This window comes from Lipotes vexillifer, unplaced genomic scaffold (assembly GCF_000442215.2).
Source record: "Lipotes vexillifer unplaced genomic scaffold, Lipotes_vexillifer_v1.1 scaffold1979, whole genome shotgun sequence".
NCBI classification, from domain to species: Eukaryota; Metazoa; Chordata; class Mammalia; order Artiodactyla; family Lipotidae; genus Lipotes; species Lipotes vexillifer.
Window position 1 is genome coordinate 707 of NW_006799516.1, and position 25450 is coordinate 26156.

At 37.4% G+C, this 25450-nt stretch overlaps 1 protein-coding gene and 1 pseudogene across 1 annotated transcript in view; one reads left to right on the plus strand and one right to left on the minus strand.

Annotated features, from left to right (window-relative positions):
• Positions 1-8899: 8899 nt before the first annotated feature.
• Positions 8900-25450, minus strand: part of LOC103080931 (complement component receptor 1-like protein) — a gene marked incomplete at its 3' end in the record, with an annotated part of 31082 nt that continues 14531 nt past the window's right edge. The window contains exons 2-4 of the mRNA XM_007471652.1: positions 21034-21213; positions 20320-20419; positions 8900-8985 (exon numbers count right to left, since the gene is read on the minus strand). Coding sequence (XP_007471714.1) covers positions 8900-8985; positions 20320-20419; positions 21034-21213 — 366 coding nt within the window. The remainder of the gene's footprint in view (positions 8986-20319; positions 20420-21033; positions 21214-25450) is intronic.
• Positions 21284-21826, plus strand: LOC103080386 (uncharacterized protein C9orf40 pseudogene; annotated as a pseudogene).

Consider the following 25450-nt stretch of genomic DNA (forward strand, 5'->3'; position numbering starts at 1 on the left):
ACACACAGAGGAGAAGGCAATGTGCAATGGTGGCAGATATTCGAGTGATGCATCTATAAGCCAAGGAATGCCAAGGATTGCAGCAGCCACCAGGGGTAGGAGAGAGGCATTGGACAGATTCTTTCTCCCAGGAAAAGGAACCAGCCTTGCTGACACCTTGATTTTGGACTGCTGACCTCTGAACTATGAGAGAATAAATTTCTCTCATTTAAAGCTACTAAATTTGTGGTAATTTGTCATGGCAGCCCTAGGAAGGTAACACAGGTATTTTACACATTCCCATCAATAACTAAGAGAACAAGTGGAGGAAAAAAAACACAGTAAATCATACTTTCCTAAGAGATATTTATAGAAAATGACATAAAACAACTACACCTTCTTTTCAAAGGCATATGTAACATTTTACCAAAACTGTCCATATTCTGGGCTATAAAACATGTTTCAAAAAGTTTCAAAGGATTAAAACAAAAGAATGATAACTGAAAAATCTCCAAGTGTTTGAAAATTAAGTAACACACTTTAAAATAAACTATGGATAGAAGAAGATATCAAAAGGAAAATTAGACAATTTTTCTGTATAATGATAATGAAAATATGAAGATTATGGGAAGCAAATACAGCACTTTTGGAGAAAAATTTACAGGTTTAAATATATCTGTTAGAAAAAATAAGAGCCAAAACAAAATTATCTAAGCTTCCATATCAAGAATTAATGAACAGAGAACACCAAATTAAGCTCAAAGAAAGTATCAGAAAGGAAATAATAAATCAGAAATCAATAAAATAGAAACTAGTTATACACTACAGAAGATTAAGTTAAAAGTTGTTTTTCAAAAAAATCTTAGAAAAAATTTTAAATGCCTAGTAAAAGTAATCAAGAGAAAGAAATTTTAAAATGTTACCATTATCAAGAATTAAAATAGAGATATCACTACAGACCCCATACACGTTAAAATATAAGAGGATATAATGAAGATTATACCAATAACTTAGCAAATGTAAATGAAATACATTCCTTAAAAAGCACAACATACTAAAACTTATTAAATAAGATATTAAAAATCTTAAAAAATTTATAGCTATTGAAGAAATTAAATCAGTAGTTAAAAACCTAACAACAAAAACTCACATCCAGATTGCTTTACTGCTGAATTATTGCAAAGACATAAAGAAAAATAATATTAATGTTACATAAATAATTCCAGAGAATAGAAAAGAATGAATACTTTCCAAAACATTTTATAAGACTAGCATAATCTTGATGCCCAAACCTGACAAGGGCATTAAAAGAAAAAAATAAATTAGAGTTCAACATCTCTTGAGAACATAAATGCAAATTTTCTAAACAAAATATTAAGAAACTGAACACAGCAGTACTTACAGAGGATGGTATAATGGTCAAAATAGGACTTTCATTGACTAATTTAAAAATATTAAACCAATCTTACAATACTTGAATAAAAAAATATTAGCAATCACACACACACAAACACATACACCACACATAAGATAATCATATATAACACATCATGACCAAGATGGATTTATTCTAGTAATTCAAAGCTGGTTAGCTTTCCAAAGATCAATCAATGTAATACAAAACATCAACAAAGTAAAGGAGAAACAGATATGACTATCTCAATAGATGCAGAGTGATAAATTAGAACACACATTCATGATAAGTCTTTCAGCAAATTAGATAGCAAAAGGAATTTCCTTAATCTGATAAAGGATATCTGCCAAAAATTTACAGGAAATATCATGCTTTATAATGACTATGTAAAACCAATATTATCTCTTCCATTCGACATTGTTCTGGAGTTTCTAGCCAATGCAATAAAATAAGAGAAATAAATAAAAGATACAGGAAAGGAAAGAATTTAAAAATATGATAATTATTCACAAATGACATGATTGTTTATGCAGCATATCAAAAAGAATAGGCAGATAAACTATTGAATTTAAAAGAAAATTTAGCAAAATTGCTGGATTCAAGGTCACATGATTGCACGTTTAAGAAATAAACAATTAGAAAATAAAATTTTGAAAAAGATATCTAGGAATAAATCTAATAAATGATGTTCAAGACTTCTATAATGTAAACTGGAAAATATTAAGAGAAATCAAAGAAGACTTCAAAAATGGAGGGATATATCATGTTCATGAATTTAAAACTCAAAAACGTAAATATGTTAATGGTCCACAAATTGATCTACAGAGTCAATAGAAATCCAATACAAATTCAAGCAGGATTTTTTTTGTGTGTGTGTATAAACTGACAAGCTGATTCTAAATTTTATATGGAAATGCAAAGGGCCAAGAGTTACCATGTAAATCTTGAAAGTAAATGGTTAGAGGATATGAGCCACCAGATATCAGTCTTAATATAGTGCTATAGAAATGAAAACAGTGTAGTAAATAAACCAAAGGAACAGAACCTCTCTGGAATGAGATTCACATATCACATCACCTGACTCATGGGCATTGTGGTATATAAGGAATGGTCTTTTAAAATAAATGTTGTTAGATTGTCTATCCAACAGGGAAAAAAAAACAAAAAATGAATACTTTGACCATACTCCACACCATACAAAAAATAAATTTGAGGTGAATCACAGACTTAAACATGAAAAATAAAATGATAGGCAAAGATTTTTTTTTTAAGTAGAACAGAGAAAGCAGTAACTAGAAAGGAAAAGACTCATGAATTAGACATTATTAAAATGTATTTCTATTACCAAGGACATCATTAAGAAAGCAGAAAGACAAGTTTTAGCCTGGAAGAAAATTTTTGTGTTACATTTATTGGAAAATCTGAGAATATGTAAAGAACTTCTACAGAACAATAAAGAGATACATAAACAGGTAAACATTGGGGAAAAGTTTTAAACAGGCATTCATAAGCGTATGAAAAGGTGCTCAGCATCAGTCATTAGGAAAATGCAAATTAAAAACCACAGTGAGCCACCAGAATAACTAATATTTAAACAATTGATAAATAACAAGTTTCAAAGGATGTGGAGCAGCTGGACCTTTCATATGCTTCTGGTGGAAGTGTAAATTTGTACAACCATTTTATAAAATCTTTTGGCAGTATCTACTAAAACTGAATATATTTATACCCAGCAATTCCACTTATAGAAATATAAACAATTTATATAGGTTTCATGTATATAAATATGTATAGATTTGCATATATATAAAGATTTGCAAACTTATATAGATTTGCATATGTACCTGTAAGAAATACTGCTGATATTTAAACACCTGAATTTACAAATTAATTTAATACAATATAGCAATAGAAAAGATCCAATTAATCCTACATGCAACAACATGGATGAGTCTCCTAAGTATAACACTAAGCAGAAGCCGGACACAGGAATACACATCTTTTTGTTCCTTTAATACAAAATTTAAGAAGAGGCAGAGCTAATCTTTGGTGATAGAGGACAGAATAATAGTTACTTTGGGAAGATAATAACTGAGAAAGGGAAAGATGGGGAGTCTGAGGTGCTGATAATGCTCTATATCTTATCTGAGTGCTATTTACATGGGTACGTTCACTTTGTAAAAATTCAATGAACTGAATTAATAAGATTATGCACTTTAATATATGTTAAACTTCAATAAAAAGTATACACAGTGTGAAAAAATTTTTGGGAGAAAAAGACCATCTAACAAAGTAAATTCCAGGCCACAAGGCTTTATTGATGAATTATTTCAAATATCTAAAAAAGAATTAAGGCCAATCTCACCTAAACCCTTACAGGGAAACAGATATATGGAACACTACCAGCTGGCTTTATGAGACTATCATAAATTTGATACTAAAATCAGATAAAAACATTACAAGAAAGAAAATTACAGTCTAATCTCTCTAAAAAATATTAAGAATGGAGTAATAAAAGTGTTTTAAAATTAGTGGTGCTGGTTACACAAGTACGAATATACCAAAAATCATTGAACTGTATACTTTAAAAGGGTAATTTTATGGTATGTGAATTGTGTCTCAAACAAAAGCATATTAAACAACAAATAAAAATTATAAAATATTATGACCAAGCTGATTTATTTCAAGAATGTAAAATTGGAATTTGAATCAGTTTGTCTTTCAAAATTTCTGAGCAATGAAGAGCATAAGGGAACTTCCTTAATCTGAAAATGGGTAGCTACAAAAAAACCTACAACACATACCAGATTAATAGTGAAATATTTGATTGAATCTTTCCCTTTGAGATGGGGAACAAAACAAGGATGCCTTCTAGCCCCAATGTGAAATGTTACACTGGTGGTCTACCTAGTGAAAGAAAGAAAGGAAGAAAGAAAGGGAGGAAGGAAGGAAGGCAGGCAGGAAGGAAGAAAGGAAGGAAGGGAGGGAGGGAGGGAGGGAAGGAGGAAGGAAGGAATGAAGAGAGAGTTCCCTGGTGGTCCAGTGATTAGGACTCAGTGCTTTCACTGCCATGGGCCCAGGTTCAATCCCTGGTTGGGGAATTAAGATCCTGGAAATCATGTGGCGTGGAAAAAACAAAAAACAAAAAAAAAAACAAAAAAAAACAGAAAGAAAGATAGAACAAGGAAGGAAGGGATAGAGAAAGAAAAGAAAGAAGCAGGAGGAAGAGGAGGAAGAGGGAGGGAGACAGAAAGTTTGTAGTTATCTACTGTTTTTGTACAATGTCATCAAGGCTAAATTGGAGCTAGTTTTCCCAGACTTACTTTGCCTGTATGGTTCTAGGTTGGGGTTAGAGTTTGAGAAATTGGCATGAAATGCAAGGTAGAAATGAAGCAACAGCTGTTCCACTCTGAAGGTCATCCTTGGTCAGAGGTGGCAAGGGGACAAATGCACCAAACAAATGGACAGGTTCCCATTTGTTCTTGCTCTCCTTATTTCTGCATCCAGCTCTCCTTAACTGCTGGTCCTGCTTACCTACAGTGATTCCAACCCAGTCTCATATGCTTCACTGTGAGGTTACAGAAGCAGTAGTAATGAAGAGCAAAAAACTTTTATAGATTTCTAACACCAGCCCTCTTCCCAGTCCTACCCCAGCAGTCAGATGTGCTTAGCTTCCTGAAAGCCCCAACTCCAAGACAGCTGGTTAGTGATTTTTCTGATCTTTTTAGAGCAGCTCCTCATGCAACTGGATAAAGTTTAATTCCATAATAAATCTCTTATTTCATAATACCAATAGTAGTTCTGCTTCCATATTTGGACCAAAATTTATCCCAGAGTAACAGAAGAGTCTGGGATTGGTTCTTTGATATGATTGGATTTAAAGGAATTAACATTGCCCATGAAAAAGGGCACACAAGTAGTTTATGGAGTGTAGAGAAAGAAGATCACCTCAGTTAACACCCACAGACATCTACAATCAATCGAAGCAAGGTTTTGGGTGACCAAGTGGTTGCTGTCCTAGAACATTTTAAGGAAGGCAAATAAGTTGTTTGTGTACTTCTAAGTGCACCAGAGAACTTAAGAGAAAGAAAATTGTGAGTACAAAGCTTTAAATTCCTGCTCAAGGTCTGGATCTGGAAGCTTCTATATCTGCCCTAAAAGAAACACTTGTATCCTGTAGCCACAGGGCCAAGATTCCTGAAAAACAAACATACCACCTAATCCTGTGGCTGAACTGCAATGCAAATTGAATTCACAATTTCAGAGTCTCTTACACTAAAGTTTGGGCATTGATTAGAAAAAGTAAGACTCTGAAAATTGAGATGGAGATATATGGAAAAATTCTAATGAAACAGAATACCTTGATCCTGGAAATTCTGCCGAGAGAGGACCTTCAAGATGGCAGAGAAGTAAGACGTGGAGAACACCTTCCTCTGCACAAATACATCAAAAATACATCTACATGTGGAACCACTCCTACAGAACACCTACTGAATGCTGGCAGAAGACCTCAGAGTTCCCAAAAGGCAAGAAAATCCCCACACACCTGGGTAGGGCAAAAGAAAAAAGAAAAAAACAGAGACAAAACAATAGGGACGGGACCTGTACTTCTCGGAGGGAGCTGGGAAGAAGGAAAAGTTTCCACACACTAGGAAGCCCCTTCACTGGTGGAGATGGGAGGTGGGCATGGGGGAAGCTTCAGAGCCACGGAAGACAGTGCAGAAACAGGGGTGTAGAGGGCAAAGTGGAGAGATTCCCACACAGAGGATCAGTGCTGACCAGCACTCACCAGCCTGAGAGGCTTGTCTGCTCACCCGCCGGGGTGGGTGGGGTCTGGGAGCTGAGGCCAGGGCTTTGGAGGTCAGATCCCAGGGAGAGGACTGGGGTTGGCTGCGGGAACACAGCCTGAAGTAGGCCAGTGTGCTACAGCTAGCCAAGAGGGAGTACGGAAAAAAGTCTAGACCTGCCTAAGGGGCAAGAGACCATTGTTTCAGGGTACACAAGGAGGGGGATTCCTTCCCTGTCTGCCCACAGAAGGCAGAGCACTGCCTAAACGAGCTCCAGAGACAGGCGTGAGCCATGGCTATCAGCTCAGACCCCAGAGACAGGCATGAAATGCTAACACTGCTGCTGCAGCCACCAAGAACCCTGTACGCAAGCATAGGTCACTATCCACACCCCACTGGGAGCCTGTGCAACACACCACTGCCACGGTCCTGTGATCCAGAGACAACTTCCCCAGGAGAACACACAGTGCACCTCAGGCTGTTGCAACACCACGCTGGCCTCTGCCACCACAGGCTCGCTATGCATTCCAATTATAGCTATAGTACCCCTCCCTCCCCCATCCAGCCTCAGTGAGCCAGTGCCCCCTAATCGGCTTCTGCTTAAACCCTGTCTGGTCTGGGAATAGATGCCTGAGGGCAAGATACATGTAGAGGTAGGGCCAAAATCAAAGCTGAACCTCAGGAGCTGTGCAAACAAAGAAGAAACTAACAGCCTCTCCTGAGGTAGCTGTCCTGATAGGACTGCCATGGAAAATACAGAATGCTCTATTAAATTTGAATTTCAGAAAAACAAGAAAATTTCTAAGTATATCCCAAATATTGCATGGCACATATTTATACTACAGAAATATTTGTTGCTTCTCTGAATTCAGATTTAATTGGGCATCTTGCATTTTTATTTACTAAGTCTGGCAACCCAAATTGCAGGGACTGATGATTTTCTTCAGGACCTATCCCTACCACCTTGCATTGTTTCTAGTCCTCTAACCAGATTCAAGCCCTGACAGGACCAGGGAGATTTGGGGAAATAAAACTTATGACCGACCTGTGAGAAAGTATAAAATACAGCAAAAGAATTGAGATTCTGAATTCAATGTGTTAGTTTGAGTGTGGCCTAACAGAATGAAGTTGAAAAGCAGAACATTATTAGTGTACTGCAGAGGAAAACATCCTGTGGCCTAGGGACTTAGGGATGCTAGAGTGGATTTATTATGTAAGACCTGTTCATCTACTCCCTAATTATCTCCATGGTGCACATAGGTTGAAAGTGAGACCTTTTACCCAAGGCTTTGAGAAATACATTTATGCAGAAGTTTCAGCATCCTTGAAGAACTCTGTGTTGGCTATTCTCCATAGGCCAGGGATGACAGTGGGAATGGTAGCTATTAAATGGGGTTAACTGAATCCAATGGGGATGAAAGGACCTCAGGGTCACAGAGGCCAAGTGGTAGCACTTAACTGTCAGAGACAACTGAAGCAGAAATCAGAATGATTTTCCTGCAAAGATCTTTGTCATTGGCTCATTGATCATGGAATCTCTAAAACTGAAGCAGATGGATAGTGGTCTAAAGTTTTAGTTGATTTGTATTAGCAGAGAAGATCTAGGTCTAGTGAACAGAAGTCTGACTTGAATCACTACAAAAGAGAGTTGTGGTTATTTATCAACCAATTCTAAGACTTGAGAACCAGTTTAGAGACCCAGAGCAGCTTCAATAAAACAGGAGACTGGCTCTTCTTGAGGAAGAGGAAGCAACTGCTGCACAGCCAAAATGTATACTATTAAGTTTCCTCCCTACCCTTCACCAAGGAGGCTTAAAGCCACTTGCCAGGGTTGGACATAGAAAAGGTTACAGAATTATAGAGACAAAAATATGGAAATATGTCAAGGTGTATTATTTTTAATATAATGAGATCTATAGTCTTCTATAAATTGTGTATAAAGCATACTATTTTGTCATCTGATTTTCTTCACAGAAATATATATAATCATCTTTATAAATATTAAGTGCTTTTCCACAATATCTTTTTATGGCTGAATAAATTTCCAGTGTATGGATGTATTTCTTCTAATTCTGCATGGCTATCTTATGCTTCTTAGGGAATTCTCTGTAGTCATTTTTAACATGTCTTTTTGCTTCCAACAGGTTATTTCCAAACCATATTAGGGACATGCAGTGCATTTAGGTTAGTTTAACATGTTTGCCATTATAAGGTATGCTGCAATAAAAAGTTTACAATCTGTTTATTTCCTAAGTATAAATTCTAAGAAGCGGGTCAAAATATAAGCCCATTTTTGAGGCTTATATTATATTATGACTTTCAAGAGAGTGTGAACCATTGACGCATGAAAGTGTGAATTCCTCTTCAGCTTCATCAAACCTCAAAGAGTATCACTTTAAAAATCTTTACTAATTTTCTAAGCAGTATGGTTATTATACTGGGGATGGCAGAACCAACATAATTCCAAATTAATTGAAGTAAAAATAAAGTTTGAAGACTTTTATGCATTTAAGTCCCAAGGTTCAGAAAAGGCACAACCCAGGATGAAGAAGGACTTAAGAAAACAGCTGCCAGGACCCCACATGTATTTTTGAGACCATTATAGCTGTCTGCAGCCATCTGAATGACAGAATGCAAAAATCAATTAAGATTTTTATAACTCCAGGGGGAAAGTGAGAATTTATTGGTAAAGGTGATAGAAAAGAATATTTCAACTCACTCTCACAAATAGGTGGGTCATTATCCCAGGTGACAGAGTTGCCAGAGATGACGCATGCAGCAGAGGATTTACCGATGAGTCGGTATCTAGAGGCAAAGAATAATGAATGTTATATTCTAGATAAACACTTAATCCTATTTAAATTGCTGCTTACAAGAGATTACAATCTTGGAGAATTTAGAAGGACAATTTCCATTTGTCAAAGTACTATTGCTTTCCCAACTTTTGTGTCTTTATTTGAATTTTAAAATTATCTTCTTCATGCCTTCTAAATTAGATGAGATATCTCTTCTTTATTAGGTTAAGGCACATTTTTTATATACATCTAAGATAAATAAGATTCATCAAACTATAACCAAAGGAAATCCAAGCAAGACAAAAACAGTTGAACACTTATTTCATATTATAAATGTTAAAGGAAGAAATTCTCAATTAGTATACCACAAGCTGTTCAAAGTTTGCCATACAATTTGGAAAAACTGATGACATTTATTTTTACTTCAACTGAAATTTTCTATAGTCATGGTGTGTTGCGCTGAACCACTCATGAAAATTGGTGGGGAGTAAGGCCGAACTTGATACTACTACAGGTTAATACGAATAGTGTCAAACAAGTCAAGTGTTATTTGGTATAGCTGAGAACACTGCCTTATGAATATATAAGAAACTATGGCAGCACAAACTTTATTCAAACATCAAAATGGGTCAAATGGAGATCAAATGAAAAGAGCTGTGGATGTTCTTGAAGAAACCTGAAGCACTGTTATATTGAAGCAGTGGTTATGTTGTAGTTATTAATGCCTTCAGTAGTGTTTTCAGGTTTTTAATGCCTTCCAGTACACCATCAAAAATGAAGATATTCTAAATTGCACTGCAAACACATACACACAAATAGACAACAAATAGAGTAAAGGAAAGTTGCAGTCTTTCCACTATGTGTGCACCTCTTCCTTCCTGTTTGCCATAGGAGCGGAGAATCATGGAGACTCCTCTGGTTTTCAACTTCATAAAGATTATTTCTTAAAGTGCTCTTTTTGATTTTCTAATCAAGAGGATTGGGATAAAAATGGTGAAGCAAGTTCTAACTTGAGTCGGCAATTCTTCTAAAACGTTTTGTTTTGTTTTATTTTTTTGCATGTGCCACATGATAGAAGAATGATTTATTAGAACAAATTCCATAATAAATCATATAAAATAACCATTTTCTGAAAGACATCCATAAGACCACTTGAGGACAAATGCACAGAGGTGCCTCCAAGAAGCCAGACAAATAAGTTACCAATCCCATGTCTGGTGTGAGTGGAGGAGCCCTCCTGCTGCTATCTTGAAGTCTAGGTCTCACCAACCAGGCTCTGCTGATGCTGCCATTGCAGGCAGAATAAGGCTCACATGCGGGGGCATGAGATATGTCAGCACCCCCAGGTTCCGCTATTGACAGCTGCTGGTGGACTGGGACCTGCTGCTTCCCATGGGTGTGTGACATGGGAAGGATAGACTTCCCCCATCCCCAATTTCTCCTTATGCTGCTAATTTAGGCAGATTGGGCCACCACTATCACTAAGTATGGGTCCCCTTACTACATCCCTGCTGAGCTTTCCCTTCCCCAGTCCTTTAACAGGGGAGTAGGCTTCTCTCTCTCTCTGTTTGTTGACTGTTCTGGCTTACAGTCTTCTATAGCACCCATCCTGAGAGAGAAAAAGAAAATGCAGGAAACTCACTGCAGGGTCATTCTTTAAGTTCTGGGGTCCCTAGCCAGTCCACTTTCTTTCTACCTTTTGTGGTCCTTTTATGGTTGTATGTTGAACAATTTCTAGGGTATTTAGTTATGTGTAGAGGGAGAAGCAGGGAAAAGTGAATCTGGAAGTTCAGTAACAGCTCTTTAAAACCCAATTACAAAAGTTAATACTCATTGTAGAAAAAATGTCATTGTAGAAAAAATGTCATTGTAGAAAAAATGTGAAAGATACAGAAAATTCCAGTAATGGAAAAAAAATACCTAAACTGTATCTTACAACACAGTTAATGGTTTAGAGAAGTGCTTCTCCAAAGTTTTATTTGCATAGAAATCACCAGGGGATCTTGTGAAAATATGATTCTGATTCAGTGGGTATGAAAATTCTGCATTTCTAACAAGCTCCCAGGAGATGCTGACCTTGCTGGTCTGTGCACCATACTCTGGGTCAAGAACTTACAGAAAATTCTTTCGGTTTCTTACATGAAGAGATATACATGTAACATGGATGTCAGCTGTCAGGTAGGTGTGGTTAAACTGGGCCAGGACCTATATTTCACAGCTGTGTGAGAGTCCTCTTCCAAACACATGATTACTGTGTGTCTTAGGGCTAATTTTGCCGTACTTCTCTCTGCTTCCACTTTCCTGTGTCCCTCTCTGCTGGCTTTGGGTTCTGCACTACATTTTATCCAGAAGCCATGCCCAGGATTTTTGTGGGTTTCTCCCACAAATCCACTTGCTCAAAGCATTTGTTGTTGCATTTGGGGGAAGTTTTAGGGAGTGTTACACTGGGAAGTGAATGCCATTAGGCATTTTATTCCAACCCTCACTTGTCTTTCTTCTCCTTCTTCTCTGGAAAAACAAGCAACTTCCTCTCCTTTCCTTGCACAGAACAGTCCCTTTGGGGTCTCACCTTCTTTAAATATAACGTCTATCCTAAAATTGTTTTCATTATATACAATATTGTTGGGTAGGACACCTACATTTGCTTTTCAGATTTCCTTTTGGGGCCTTATTGAGATCGACAGTCCTGGGTTCTCTGTTTACCCCTAGCTACGCATCATGAGTTCTCAGACTGGTGAGTTTGGGAGAAGGAATAGGGCAATTCATCTCAAACTTCTGCATCTTGTGCCTCATTCCCCCTCTTCATGCCTGCAGAGAGGATGTATTCTAGTTTATTCTCTGCCATGTGCTAAGGGGCCTCTCCTACCCCTGTGGTAAGTGATGGTGGGGATGGGATGGATGCGGGAAGCTTACCGTTGTCCAGCTGTGTCTGAGAACAGGTAATTACATTTAATTATGGGATTTTAAAAATTAGGTCATTTAGCCCTGACCTAAAGTTATATTCTCTACTAATCTCTTTCGGCAATAAAGATATAATTTGACCTTCATCTGTCTGATTCCTCAGCTGGTCCAGAAATTTGGTGGTGAAGATATATGTATTGTTTATTGGAATCCCTCAAACCCCAGCAAATATAATCAATCCCCAATATTTTTATTGGCAGAATAATATTCCATCACATGAATGGACCATAATTTACTCAAATAATCCCCTGTTGTTGAACATTAAGATGTTTTCCATTCCAACCTTTCCAAGCCTTTAGAGTCTAAAAGACTTCAAAAAGGAAGACTGTTAAGTTTGACTTCTTGGCAAAAGTGTATTGCCTAAATTGTGTTAAATGGTATAAATTTGTATCAATTTATAGTGCTACTAGGAGTTTATGTCAATGCCCATTACCCTGAACTTCAAAACTAACAGCTACACAGAGGGATTTTTGTGTATTTTGTTTATTGCTATATCTCCAGCTTCCAGAATAGTACCTATTCTTAGTATTTGTGAGCTCTGAATAAATACTTTTGGATTAAATAAGTGGTTAAAGTAGCATATTATTGTTATTTTCATTTGTATTAATTTTATTAATAGCAAGGCCAGACTCTTCCACATGTATTTACAATTTGTACCTTTTTCTTTTGTTAATTGCCACTTTGTATCTTTTAATCATTTCTCTATTTAGGTGTTCATATTTTGTTTGTAAGGGCTTTTTATATATTTTTGTGGTTTTTCATTTGTATTTTATTTGTTTTTAGTATTTGTATATGTGTCAATTCTATTAACCTCTCTGTGGATTCTGCCTTTGCTTGAAATGAACCCACTGACTTGAAATGTTCCTAAATCTGATACATATTTATTATTTTTTATTTCATTTTATTTAGGTGTCACATATAACATGTAATTCTTTGATCAATATGAAATTTTTTGTGGTGCATAAAATGTGCTAATTACTTAACATAAATAAAAAATACTAGTTTGCTTACTGCTTTGAAATGCTGCATGATACCTTCATATAATTCCCTCTTTTACAAATTTGGGTCTATTTCTGGACTGCCCATTCTACTCTTGAGCTCTGTATTTTATAATATACCATGATAATATACTTAAAATTACTTTAACTTAATAATATGCTTTGAAGTAAAGATGTTGAAGATTTGAATAATATAAACTGAAGCCCTTTTAGTAGATTGGTTTTCAACTTTGTACTCTACGGTGAGAGAATGTACTTTTAAATTCTATAGGTTATTCAAGAAAAGTAATAGATATACTAGGTAGAAAATCTTCATGTAGAAAAACAACAAATTTGCTTTACATCCTGATTACAATGAACATGATCTCATTTTTATAAAACACATTTCTAAAAGGAAAAAACAAAAATACCCCAATTGTGCCCCCAACTTATATGAAGAAAGTGTAACATTTTCTTCCCTCTATTTTGCTACATGGATTAATTTGTTTACTTTTGTTCAGTTGGAAATTATTTTTTACCCTACCAGGGTAACATCCATTAAAAATACACATGAATTTGTTTTCTCCATTTTTTGAGGTCAAGAATGAGACACTGACTATAAGTCTAGCACTTTAAAATTTTCTTAATTTCAAGATTTCTTGTTATACTCTGTGATTTTAGATATAATTATGTTCTTAAATCCCTCTCTAAAAATAATCTTCCTTTACATCAATGAAACACCCATGTTAAAAATAAATCATCTGATAACTTGTATCCTGAAATCTTGATGAACTATTTATTAGCTATAATATGTTTGTGTGTGTGTGTGTGCATTCCTTAGTATTTTCTATACCAGATATGTCATTTGCAAACAGAGGGGTTGTTTCCCTTTTCTTTTTTTGATTGAACTACAGTTGGCATACAATATTGTATTAATTTCAGATGTACAACATGGTGATTTGACATATTATATATATACATATACATGTGTGTGTGTGTATATATATATATATATATATATATATATATTGAATTGATCACCACAATAAGCCTAGTAACCATTTGTCATGATGCAAAGTTATTACAATATTACTGCCTATATTCTCTATGCTGTACATTACATCCTGTGATTTATTTATTTTATAACTGGAAGTTTATACCTCTTGATCTCCTTTACCTGTTTCACCTAACCCCCTATCCTCCTTCCCTTTGATGACCACCAGTTTGTTCTCTGTATCTGTGAGTCCATTTCTGCTTTGCTTTGTTTTGTTTGTTCATTTGTTTTGTTTTTTGGATTCCACATATAAGTGAAATCATATTTGTCTTTCTTTGCCTAACTTATTTCACTTAACATAATGCCCTCTAGGTCCATTCATGTTGTCACAAATGACAAGATTTCATTCTTTTTTATGGCTGAGTGATATTATTTTGTATATATACTCCATCTTCTTTATCTATTTACCTATCAATGACTTAGGTTGCTTCCATATCTTGACTATTGTACATAGATATATTTATGTTATATTTATGTTATGTCCTCTTCTTGGATTTATCCCTTTATCATTATGTAATGTCCTTCTGTGTCTTCTGTTACAGTCTGTTTTAAAGTGTATTTTGTCTAATATAAGTCTTGCTGTTTCAGCTTTCTTTTTATTTACATTTGTGTGGGATATCTTTTTCTATCCTTTCACTTTCAGTCTGTGTGTGTCTTTAGATTTGAAGTGAGTCTCTTGTAGACAGCATATATATGGGTCTTGTTTTCTTAATCCATTCAGCCACCTGTATCTTTTTTTTTTTTAATTGGGGTATAGTTGCTTTACAATGTTGCATTGGTTTCTGCTGTACAACAAAGTGAATCAGCTATATGTTTATACATATCCCCTCCCTCTCGGACCTCCCTCCCACCCACCTCCATCCCACCCATCTAGGTCACCACAGAGCACCGAGCTGAGCTCCCTGTGCTATACTGCAGTTTCCCACTAGCTAGCTATTTTACACATGGTAGTGTATATATGTCAGTCCCAATCTCCCAAAACATCCCAACTCCCCTTCCCCCCACATGTCAACATATCCGTTCTCTATGTCTACGTCTCTATTCCTGCTCTGCAAATATGTACCTGTACCATTTTTCTAGATTCCACATATATGCCTTAATATACAATATTTGTTTTTCTCTTTCTGACTTACTTCACTCTGTATGAGAGACTCTAGGTCTATGCACATCTCTACAAATGACCCAATTTCATTCCTTTTTATGGCTGAGTAATATTCCATTGTATATATGTACCACATCTTCTTTATCCATTCATCTGTTGATGGACATTTATATTGCTTCCATGTCCTGGTATTGTAGATAGTGTTGCAATGAATATTGGGGTGCATGTGTCTTTTTGAATTATGGTTTTCTCAGGGTATATGCCCCTTAGTGGGATTGCTGGATCATATGGTAGTTCTATTTTTAGATTTTTTAAGTAACCTCCATACTGTTCTCCATAGTGGCTGTATCAATTTACATTCCACCAACAGTGCAAGAGGGTTCCCTTTTCTCCACACCCTCTCCAGCATTTATTGTTTCTAGATTTTTTGATGATGGCCATTCTGACTGGTGTGACGTGATACCTCATTGTAGTTTTGGTTTGCATTTCTCTAATAATTAGTGATGTTGAGCAGCTTTTCATGTGCCTCTTGGTCATCTGTGTGTCTTCTTTGGAGAAATGTCTGTTTAGGTCTTCTGACTATTTTTGGATTGGGTTGTTTGTTTTTTTGATATTGAGCTGCATGAGTTGCTTGTACATTTTGGAGATTAACCCTTTGTCAGTTGCTTCATTTGCAAATATTTTCTCCTATTCTGAGGGCTGTCTTTTCATCTTGTTTATGGTTTCCTTTGCTGTGCAAAAGCTTTGAAGTTTCATTAGGTCCCATTTGTTTATTTTTGTATTTATTTTCATTTCTCTAGGAGGTGGGTCAAAAAAGATCTTTCTGTGATTTATGTCAAAGAGTGTTCTGCCTGTTTTCCTCTAAGAGTTTTATAGTTTCTGGCCTTATATTTGGTATTTAATCCATTTTGAGTTTATTTTTGCATATGGTGTTAGGGAGTGTTCTAATTTCATTCTTTTCCCAGCACCACTTATTGAAGAGACTGTCTTTTCTCCATTGTATATTCTTGCCTCTTTTGTCATAGATTAGGTGAACATAGCTGTGTGAGTTTATCTCTGGGCTTTCTATCCTGTACCATTGATCTATATTTCTGTTTTGGTGCCAGTACCATACTGTTTTGATTACTATAGGTTTGTAGTATAGTCTGAAATCAGGAAGCCTGATTCCTCCAGCTCTGTTTTTCTTTCTCAAGATTGCTTTGGCTATTTGGGGTCTTTTGTGTTTCCATACAAACTGTTAAATTTTTTGTTCTACTTCTGTGAAAAATGCCATTGGTAATTTGGTAGGGATTTCATTGAATCTGTAGATTGCTTTGGGTAGTATAGTCATTTTCACAATATTGATTCTTCCAATCCAAGAACATTGTATCTTTTGATTAGAGTATTTCATTCATTTACATTTAAAGTAATTACTGATAGGTAGTACTTTTTGCCATATTGTTAATTGTTTTATGGTTGTTTTTGTAGTTCTTCTCTGTTCCTTTCTTCTTCTCTTGTTCTCTTCCCGTGTGATTGGATGATTCTCTCTAGCTTTATGTCTGTATTCTTTTCTCTTTCTATTTTGTGTTATAGGTTTTTGGTTTGTAGTTACCATGAGATTTACATATAGCAACCTATGTATATGGCAGCCTATTTTAATTTGATGGTTGCTTAAGTTGGAGCACATTCTAAAAGCACTGCATTTTTACTCCTTCCCCCATTTTATGTTTTTGACATCATATTTTACATCCTTTCATTCTGTGTATTGCTTAACTATTTATTTTAGATTTAGATGGTTTTTACTAACTTTGTCTTTTAAACTTCACACTAGCTTTATAAGTGGTAGATCCACTACTTTAACTCTGTGTTTGCCTTTACTAGTGAGATATTTTTCCCTTCATAATTTTTTTTTTGTTTCTAGTTATGGCCTTTTCTTTTCCATTCGAAGAAGTTCCTTTAACATTTCTTGTAAAACTGGTTTAGTGGTGATGAACTTTTAGCTTTTGCTTGTCTGGGAGGCTCCATCTCTCCTTCAATTCTGAATGATAAATTTGTTGGGCAAAGTATTCTTACAAGTCTTTTCCTTTCAGCACTTTGAAAATATTGTGCCAATCCCTTCTGGCCTGTAAAGTCTCTGCCTAAAAATCAGTTGATAGTCTTATGGGGGTTTCCTTGTACATAACTTGTTTATTTCTTGTTCCTTTTAAGATTCTCTCTTTAACTTTTGACGGTTTAATTGCAGTGTACCTTCCTGTGGGTCTCTTTGGCTTCATCATGTTTGGGACTCTCTGTGCTTCCTGGATTTTAATGTATGTTTCCTTTGCCAGGTTAGGGAAGTTTCCAGCCATTATCTTTTCAAATAGGCTTTCTGTCCCTTTCTTTCTCTTTTCTCCTTCTGGGCCCCATCTAATGAAAATGTTACTATGCTTGATGTAGTCTCAGAGGTTCCTAAGGCTATCTTCATTTTTTAATTCCTTTTTTTCTTTTTGCTGTTCCAATTGGGTGATTTCCACTACTCTGTCTTCCAGACCACTGTTCTGTTCTTCTGCATCCTCTATTCTGTAATTGATTCCCTCTAATGTATTTTTCATTTCAGTTATTGTATTCTTCAGTTCTGATTGGCTCTTGTTTGTATTTTCTATCTCTTTGTTGAAGTTCTCACTTTGTTCATCCATTCTTCTCTTGAGTTTGAGCATCTTTATGACTATTACTTTGAACTCTTTATCTTGTAAATTGCTTATCTCCATCTTGTATATTTCTTTTTCTGGGGTTTTACCTTGTTCTTTCACTTGGAAGGTATTCCTTTGTCTCCTATTTTGCCTAACTCTAGGTGTCTGTTTTTATACATTAGGTACATCAGCTACATCTCCCAACCTTAAAAGAGTGGCCTTATGTAGACAGTGTTATGTAGAGCCCAGTGGCATAATCCTCCCTGGTCACCTGAGCCAGGTGCTCAAGGCTACCCCCTGCATGGGCTGCCTGCATCCTCCTGTTGTGTTTAGGCCATGACTTCTACAGACACACTGGTAGGCAGGGCTGATCCCCAGCCCAGCTGTCTGTGAGGCCTGGTTGCAACTTCTGTGGGCTCACTAGTGGGAAGGGCTAGGTCCCCAGAATGTGAGCCACTTTGGAGGAGCACTGGTCCTGGGAAGAACCATGTACCAGGTAGGACGGGGTGGGAGCTTCTTTAGAGGGACTGGTTGAGGCAGGTGGGTTGGGCAGGTACTTAGGGGAATGTTGGGGTGGGGCACACAGTGTTACCTATGTTGATGGAGAGTAACAGAAAGGCACCTACCAGCACTGGGCCAGCTAGGTGTAAGGAGAGAAAAAAAATGGCACCTACCAGCACTTCCATCCCCTGGTACCTGCCCCAGAATTAATCAATAAATCTCCTCCTCATAACGCCAAGGCATTTTTTGAGTTGCTGCTCTGTCTGTGCTGGGACCCAGAGCAAGTGAGCCCTTCAAGAGCAGTCTCCTGCTGCCCTCTGGCTCCCCTGAAACATAAGCCTGCTGGTTTTCAAAGCCAGACACTATGGTGGTTTGTCTTCCTGGTGCAGATGCCCCAGGCTGGGGAGCCCAGTGTGGGTCTTGGACCCCTCACTCCTCAGGGGGGATCCCCATGGTTGTGATTTTCTTCTGGCTTGTGGGTCACTGCATTGGGGGTGGGGTGTGTTCTGACTAGACCACATCTCTTCCCCTCCTCTTCATCTCAATGTGGCCTTTTCTTTATATCCTTAGTTGTAGAAAATCTGTTCTGCTAGTCTTCAGGTCACTTTCAGAGATAGTTATTCTATATGTAGTTGTAGTTTTCGTATGTCTGTGGGAGAAGGCGAGGTTTTTTCTACTCCACCGTCTTGATCTGGCCTCCAAATAGAGACTGTTTTAATTCCAAACAGAGATTGTTTTAATTCTCCTTTCCAATCTGGATGCCTTTTATTTCTTTTTCTTGACTAATTTCCTGGCTAGAACTTCCAGTATAATGTTAAATATTTGTGTGACAATTTTAATTCATATAAATGTGTATGTGATGTGGTATACATGTGTATCTGTTTATGTGTGTGTGTATGTGCTGTAGAAATATATTTCTTAGTTGTTGATCATGGTAAAATAAGTTTGAAAACCACTGTCCTAGAGAAACTTTTGCCCATGTGTACTAGGAGACATGTATGAGTATCTTTATATCAGGGATGCTTATAATAGCCAAAACAAAACAAACCAAAACAAACTAGAAATAATCTAAATATCTAACAACAACAAAAAAAGAAATAAATTCTTCTGTATCCAGACAAGAGAATACTATCCTAAATGAAAATGAATTAACCACAACAACATGAATGAATATCAGAAACAAACTATTAAATCAAAATCAATTTGCAAAGATGTTCATATAAAATCATGTCATTTATATAAAGTTCAAAATATGTATAACTAAAAATATAATGATTAGGACTATGTATGGGAAAAAATGGAAAAGAAATGCAAGGGATAAACAAACTTCAGGATGGTGGCTATTTCTGGAGAAGTTTTGGAGGTGAAGGAATGGAAATTGGGAAAAGCACATAGTCAGCGTCAAAGGTACTAGTGATGGTTTTTAAGGTGGGTGGTGTATGCATTGAAATTTATTTTATTGTTATTACCATTTTTATGTTTCACTTATGTTATTTTGCATGTATTTTAAGTAATAAAAACAGAACAAAAGTTAAGATATAAGGTGTCCCTATTTCTTTCCTAAATTTGTTGTCTCCCCTACAGATAAGCCAAGAGTATATCCACAGCAAGATTCCTGTATTGTGAACACTTCTGGGGAGGTGCTATAACAATTAAGATTTGCCCATCCACCACATCTACTCCATCCTCCCAAATAAACAACTCTTTCCTACTTTTTCCTGAATCCAACATTTCTAACTCTTATTGCTTTGAGTTAAGAATATATGTGTGTTTGTTCCACTTACTTCTTTAGAATGCTGGTCCTTCTCATCTAGTAAATGCTTCACTTGGCTTTAGGTGCACTAATTTGGTGTGCAAACACTACCCTCACCCCTCCAATTTCTAGCATGGTTACAGGTTTTTTCCTCTTTTTTTCAAATATTTGTTTAGTCATTGCAAGGGTAGTTAAATGCCTGGATTCAAGGCACAACTTCTACTTAGAAATCTTACTGCTATGTTTTAAATGGACAGGTAGTTTGACTTTCCTTTCTGAGACTACTGTTCAGAGACTAGTGTTACAATTCTAGAACTGTCATCCCAAACAAGGCTACTGCCAACTCACCCTTCATTACAAAAATAATTAACAGTTGATCCAAACTGGGTGTCTTTGTTGATGTCCATTTTGCCATTTATGAGCTCTGGGAGAGATCCACATGATTTACCTACGAGAAAGAAGCAGAATGTGGGGACTGGGTATAGAATACTCTGAACGTCTGTTAATACATAAGGTCCCAAACTGACCATAGCTCTTGTAGTTCCATAGATTTGCCACCTTGAGGAAACTCACAAGACTGCCTCAGGATCAGCCACCTACTAAGCACCACTTTCAAAAAGACCTCCCTTCCAGATCTCATCCCCATATTTTTTGCCTATTAGAAAGATGTAAACTTTGCTTATTACTAAAATGCTTACTCTGTAATTCAACCAGCGTACATCAAAAGTCTTGAAGTTTGGGATTCTCTCCCCACCTACAATTTTCTTTCCTTTCCTGAGTCATTCATTACTTAGTTTCAGTTGTAAAAATGGGACACCCCTAGTGAATGGAGATTTTCCCTCAGTCATGCCTCATGATGGTCATTTCTCATGAAATGAACTTGTAATGAAGGTGCTAGGAACTCAAAGCGGTAGGAAGATATGACCTACAAGAATAACTCTGACATCTTTTTATACCTTAGACAAAGTTACCAAGACACGTGTCTTTGTTTCAAACTTTGAACGACTGATCAGATCTTAAGGATTATTGACACAGAGGAGTCCTCAGTCTAGAGTTACTTACGCCTACAGTTGTTTTCAGGGCTTGACCAGACAGAGTTTTGCAGGCAGGTGATAGAGAACACTCTTCTGTAGTAACCAAGGCGGCATTTATACTTCAAAGATGTCCCAACAGGAAACTCATCTTTGTCAATCAGTTCTGTAGGCATGGCAAATGTAAGGTGCACCGGGGATTGGCACTGACCTGGAGAGCAAGACCACAGGGACGTCAAAGTTAGTGGAGAGGCCCTCCGCTCCCACAGCTACGGGAGTCCCGCGCCCGGCGGGCTCCGCCCGAGCCTTCGGGGCCTGCGGGCAAGCGGCGCGAGCCCCTGACGTTCCACGTGCCCTGGAAGCGGCTCCTGCTCCTCGACTTCCCTGAGGAGCCGGCGCGGCCACGGCTTTGGATCCCGCCGCCGGGGGTCTCGCATCTCGGGCAGCCCCTCGGCGTCCCGGAGCTGCCCCGAAAGCGTAAAATCGATGCGGGGGCTATGACTGAGCCTTCGGTTTCGCCCAGCAAGCGCCGCGATGGCGGGTACACTGGCGCCCCGGACGGCGCGTAGCGTGAGGGCACCGGCCTGGAGCCCGGCGACCGCCGCTGCTGCAGCCGCCCGAGCGGCCCCGCGGGCCGGGGGAGGGGCGGTGGCGACGACGGGGCGGGGCGCGCAGACTCCCTGCGGGGAGACTGGTGGGCCGCGCCGCGCCAGCTCAATGAAGAATTTTGGCAGTATAACAACTTCCAGTGCTGGAGGAATCCTTTACCACCTATTGATCTTCCGGGCAAGAATGAAGTGGTTGAGATTAATATGGAGTCCTGACAGAAGGAGCTGAAGAAATGGGTTTTTCTGAATTTGAGGAGACATCTCTAAGTGAATTTATGTCTTCTTAAGGAAAAAAGTTATTTTCCATACTTGATGTGATATCATTCCCAAACCTGAAAAATGAGGAAAAGTTGTTTTAAAGATAAATGCCTGCAGTCACTACTGTACCTCCCAATAGGGGTTTGTCAAGGATATATAGTGCGTTTACAGGAGAAGTATTTTATGTATGCATTCTTAAGAAAAATTTATGTTTAGGTTCTAAATTTGAAGATATCAATCTTATACAAAGGAATTCTGACAGTTTTAGAAATAGATGGGAAGCATTCAGATATTCCTCTTCTTGCACCAAAAAGTTAATTTGTGCTACATGAAATGAATATTGTTTTATAATAACGTATTAATAAAATGCTTTCTAATATATTTCATCGACTCTTCTTCGTTGAACAAATAGCTGACTTAAACATTTATGCAAACTTAAAATGTGGGGGATTCTTTCTGAAACCTGGTATTGTTTTTGTTTTGTTTTATTTATTTATTTTGGCTGCAAGAAGGTTTTCTCTAGTTGTGGTGAGCGGGGGCTACTCTTCTTTGCGGTGCACAGGCTTCTCACTGTGGTGGCTTCTCTTGTTGCAGAGCACAGGCTCTAGGCGCAAGGGCTTCAGTAGTTGTGACACGCGGGCTCAGTAGTTGTGGCTCACAGGCTCTAAAGCACAGGCTCATGGGCTCAGTTGCTCTGCAGCATGTGGGATCTTCCCAGACCATGGGTCAAGCCCGTGTCCCCTGCATTGGCAGGGTGATTCTTAACCACTGTGGCACCAGGGATCTCCCCCCGGTATTGTTCTTTTTTTCTTTATCCCCTTAGTTTATTTATTTATTTATTTTTTAAATTGTTATTGGTATAGTTGATTTACAATGTTGTGTTAGTTTCTGCTGTACAGCAAAGTGAATCAGTTATACATATACATATATCCACTCTTTTCTAGATTCTTTGCCCATATAGGTCATTACAGAGTATTAAGTAGAGTTCCCTGTGCTATACAGTAAGTCCTTATCCAGAATCCATTTTATTTTATTTTTTAAAATTTTATTTTATTTTATTTTATTTTAAAAAATTTTTTAACATCTTTATTGGAGTATAATTGATTTATGATGGTGTGTTAGTTTCTGCTTTATAAGAAAGTAAATCAGCTATACATATACATATATCCCGGTATCTCTTCCCTCTTACGTCTGCCTGACTCCCACCCTCCCTATCCCACCCCTCTAGGTACTCACAAAGCACCGAGCTAATCTCCCTGTGCTATGCGGCTGCTTCCTACTAGCTATCTATTTTACATTTGGTAGTGTATATTAGTCGATGCCACTCTCTCATTTTGTCCCAGCTTACCCTTCCCCCTCCCTGAGTCCTCAAGTCCATTCTCTAGTAGGTCTGCATCTTTATTCCCGTCTTGCCCCTAGGTTCTTCATGACCTTTTTTTTTTTTTTTTAGATTCCATATATATGTGTTACCATGTTTTTCTCTTTCTGACTTACTTCACTCTGTATGACAGTCTCTAGGTCCAACCACCTCATTCTTTTTTATGGCTTCTTTTTTATGGCTGAGTAATATTCCATTGTATATATGTGCCACATCTTCTTTATCCATTCATCTGTACATGGGCACTTAGGTTGCTTCCATGTCCTGGCTATTGTAAATAGAGCTTCAATGAGCATTGTGGTATATGACTCTTTTTGAACTATGGTTTTCTAAGGGTATATGCCCAGTAGTGGGATTGCTGGATCGTATGGTAGTTCTATTTTTAGTTTTTTAAGGAACCTCCATACTGTTCTCCATAGTGGCTGTATCAATTTACATTCCCACCAACAGTGCAAGAGGGTTCCCTTTTCTCCACACCCTCTCCAGCATTTATTGTTTGTAGATTTCTTGATGATGGCAATTCTGACTGGGGTGAGATGATATCTCACTGTAGTTTTGACTTGTATTTCTCTAATGATTAATGATGTTGAGCATTCCTTCATGTCTTTGTTCACAATCTGTATATCTTCTTTGGAGAAATGTCTATTTAGGTCTTCTGCCCATTTTTGGATTGGGTTGTTTGTTTTTTTGATATTGAGTTGCATGAGCTGCTTGTAAATTTTGGAGATTAACCCTTTGTCAGTTGCTTCATTTGCAAATATTTTCTCCCATTCTAAGGGTTGTCTTTTCGTCTTGTTCATGGTTTCCTTTGCTGTGCAAAAGCTTTGAAGTTTCATTAGGTCCCATTTGTTTCTTTTTCTTTTTCTTTCCATTTCTCTAGCAGGTGGGTCCAAAAGGATCTTGCTGTGATTTATGACATAGAGTGTTCTGCCTATGTTTTCCTCTAAGAGTTTTATAGTGTCTGGCCTTACATTTAGGTCTTTAGCCCATTTTGAGTTTACTTTTGTGTATGGTGTTAGGGAGTGTTCTAATTTCATTCTTTTACATGTAGCAGTCCAGTTTTCCCAGCACCACTTATTGAAAAGGCTGTCTTTTTTCCATTGTATATTCTTGCCTACTTTATCAAAGATAAGGTGACCGTATGTGTGTGGGTTTATGTCAGGGCTTTCTGTCCTGTTCCATTGATCTGTGTTTCTGTTTTTGTGCCAGTACCATACTATCTTGATTACTGGAGCTTTGTAGAATAGTCTGAAATCAGGGAGCCTGATTCCTCCACCTCCGTTTTTTTTTTTTTTTTCTCAAGATTGACTTGGCTATTTGGAGTCTTTTGTGTTTACAAGTTGTGTAATCTTTTGTTCTACTTCTGTGAAAAATGCCATTGGTAGTTTGATAGGGATTGCATTGAATCTGCAGATTGCTTTGAAGAGTAGAGTCATTTTCACAATGTTAATTCTTCCAGTCCAAGAACATGGTATATCTCTCCATCTGTTTGTATCAGCTTTAATTACTTTCATCAGTGTCTTATAGTTTTCTGCATGCAGGTCTTTTGTTTCCTTAGGTAGGTTTATTCCTAGGTATTTTATTCTTTTTGTTGCAACGGTAAATGGGAGTGTTTCCTTAACTTCTCTTTCAGATTTTTCATCATTAGTGTATAGGAATGCCAGAGATTTCTGTGCATTAATTTTGTATCCTGCTACTTTACCAAATTCATTGATTAGCTCTAGTAGTTTTCTGGTAGCATCTTTAGGATTCTCTATGTATAGTATCATGTCATCTGCAAACAGTGACAGCTTTACTTCTTCTTTTCCGATTTGGATTCCTTTTATTTCCTTTTCTTCTCTGATTGCTGTGGCTAAAACTTCCAAAACTATGTTGAATAAGAGTGGTGAGAGTGGGCAACCTTGTCTTGTTCCTGACCTTAGTGGAAATGCTTTCAGTTTTTCGCCATTGAGGATGATGTTGGCTGTGGGCTTGTCATATACGGCCTTTATTATATTGAGGAAAGTTCCCTCTACACCTACTTTCTGCAGGGTTTTTATCATAAATGGGTGTTGAATTTTGTCAAAAGCTTTCTCTGCATCTATTGAGATGATCATATGGTTTTTCTCCTTCAATTTGTTAATATGGTTAATCACATTGATAGATTTGCGTATATTGAAGAATCCTTGCATTCCTGGAATAAACCCCACTTGATCATGGTGTAT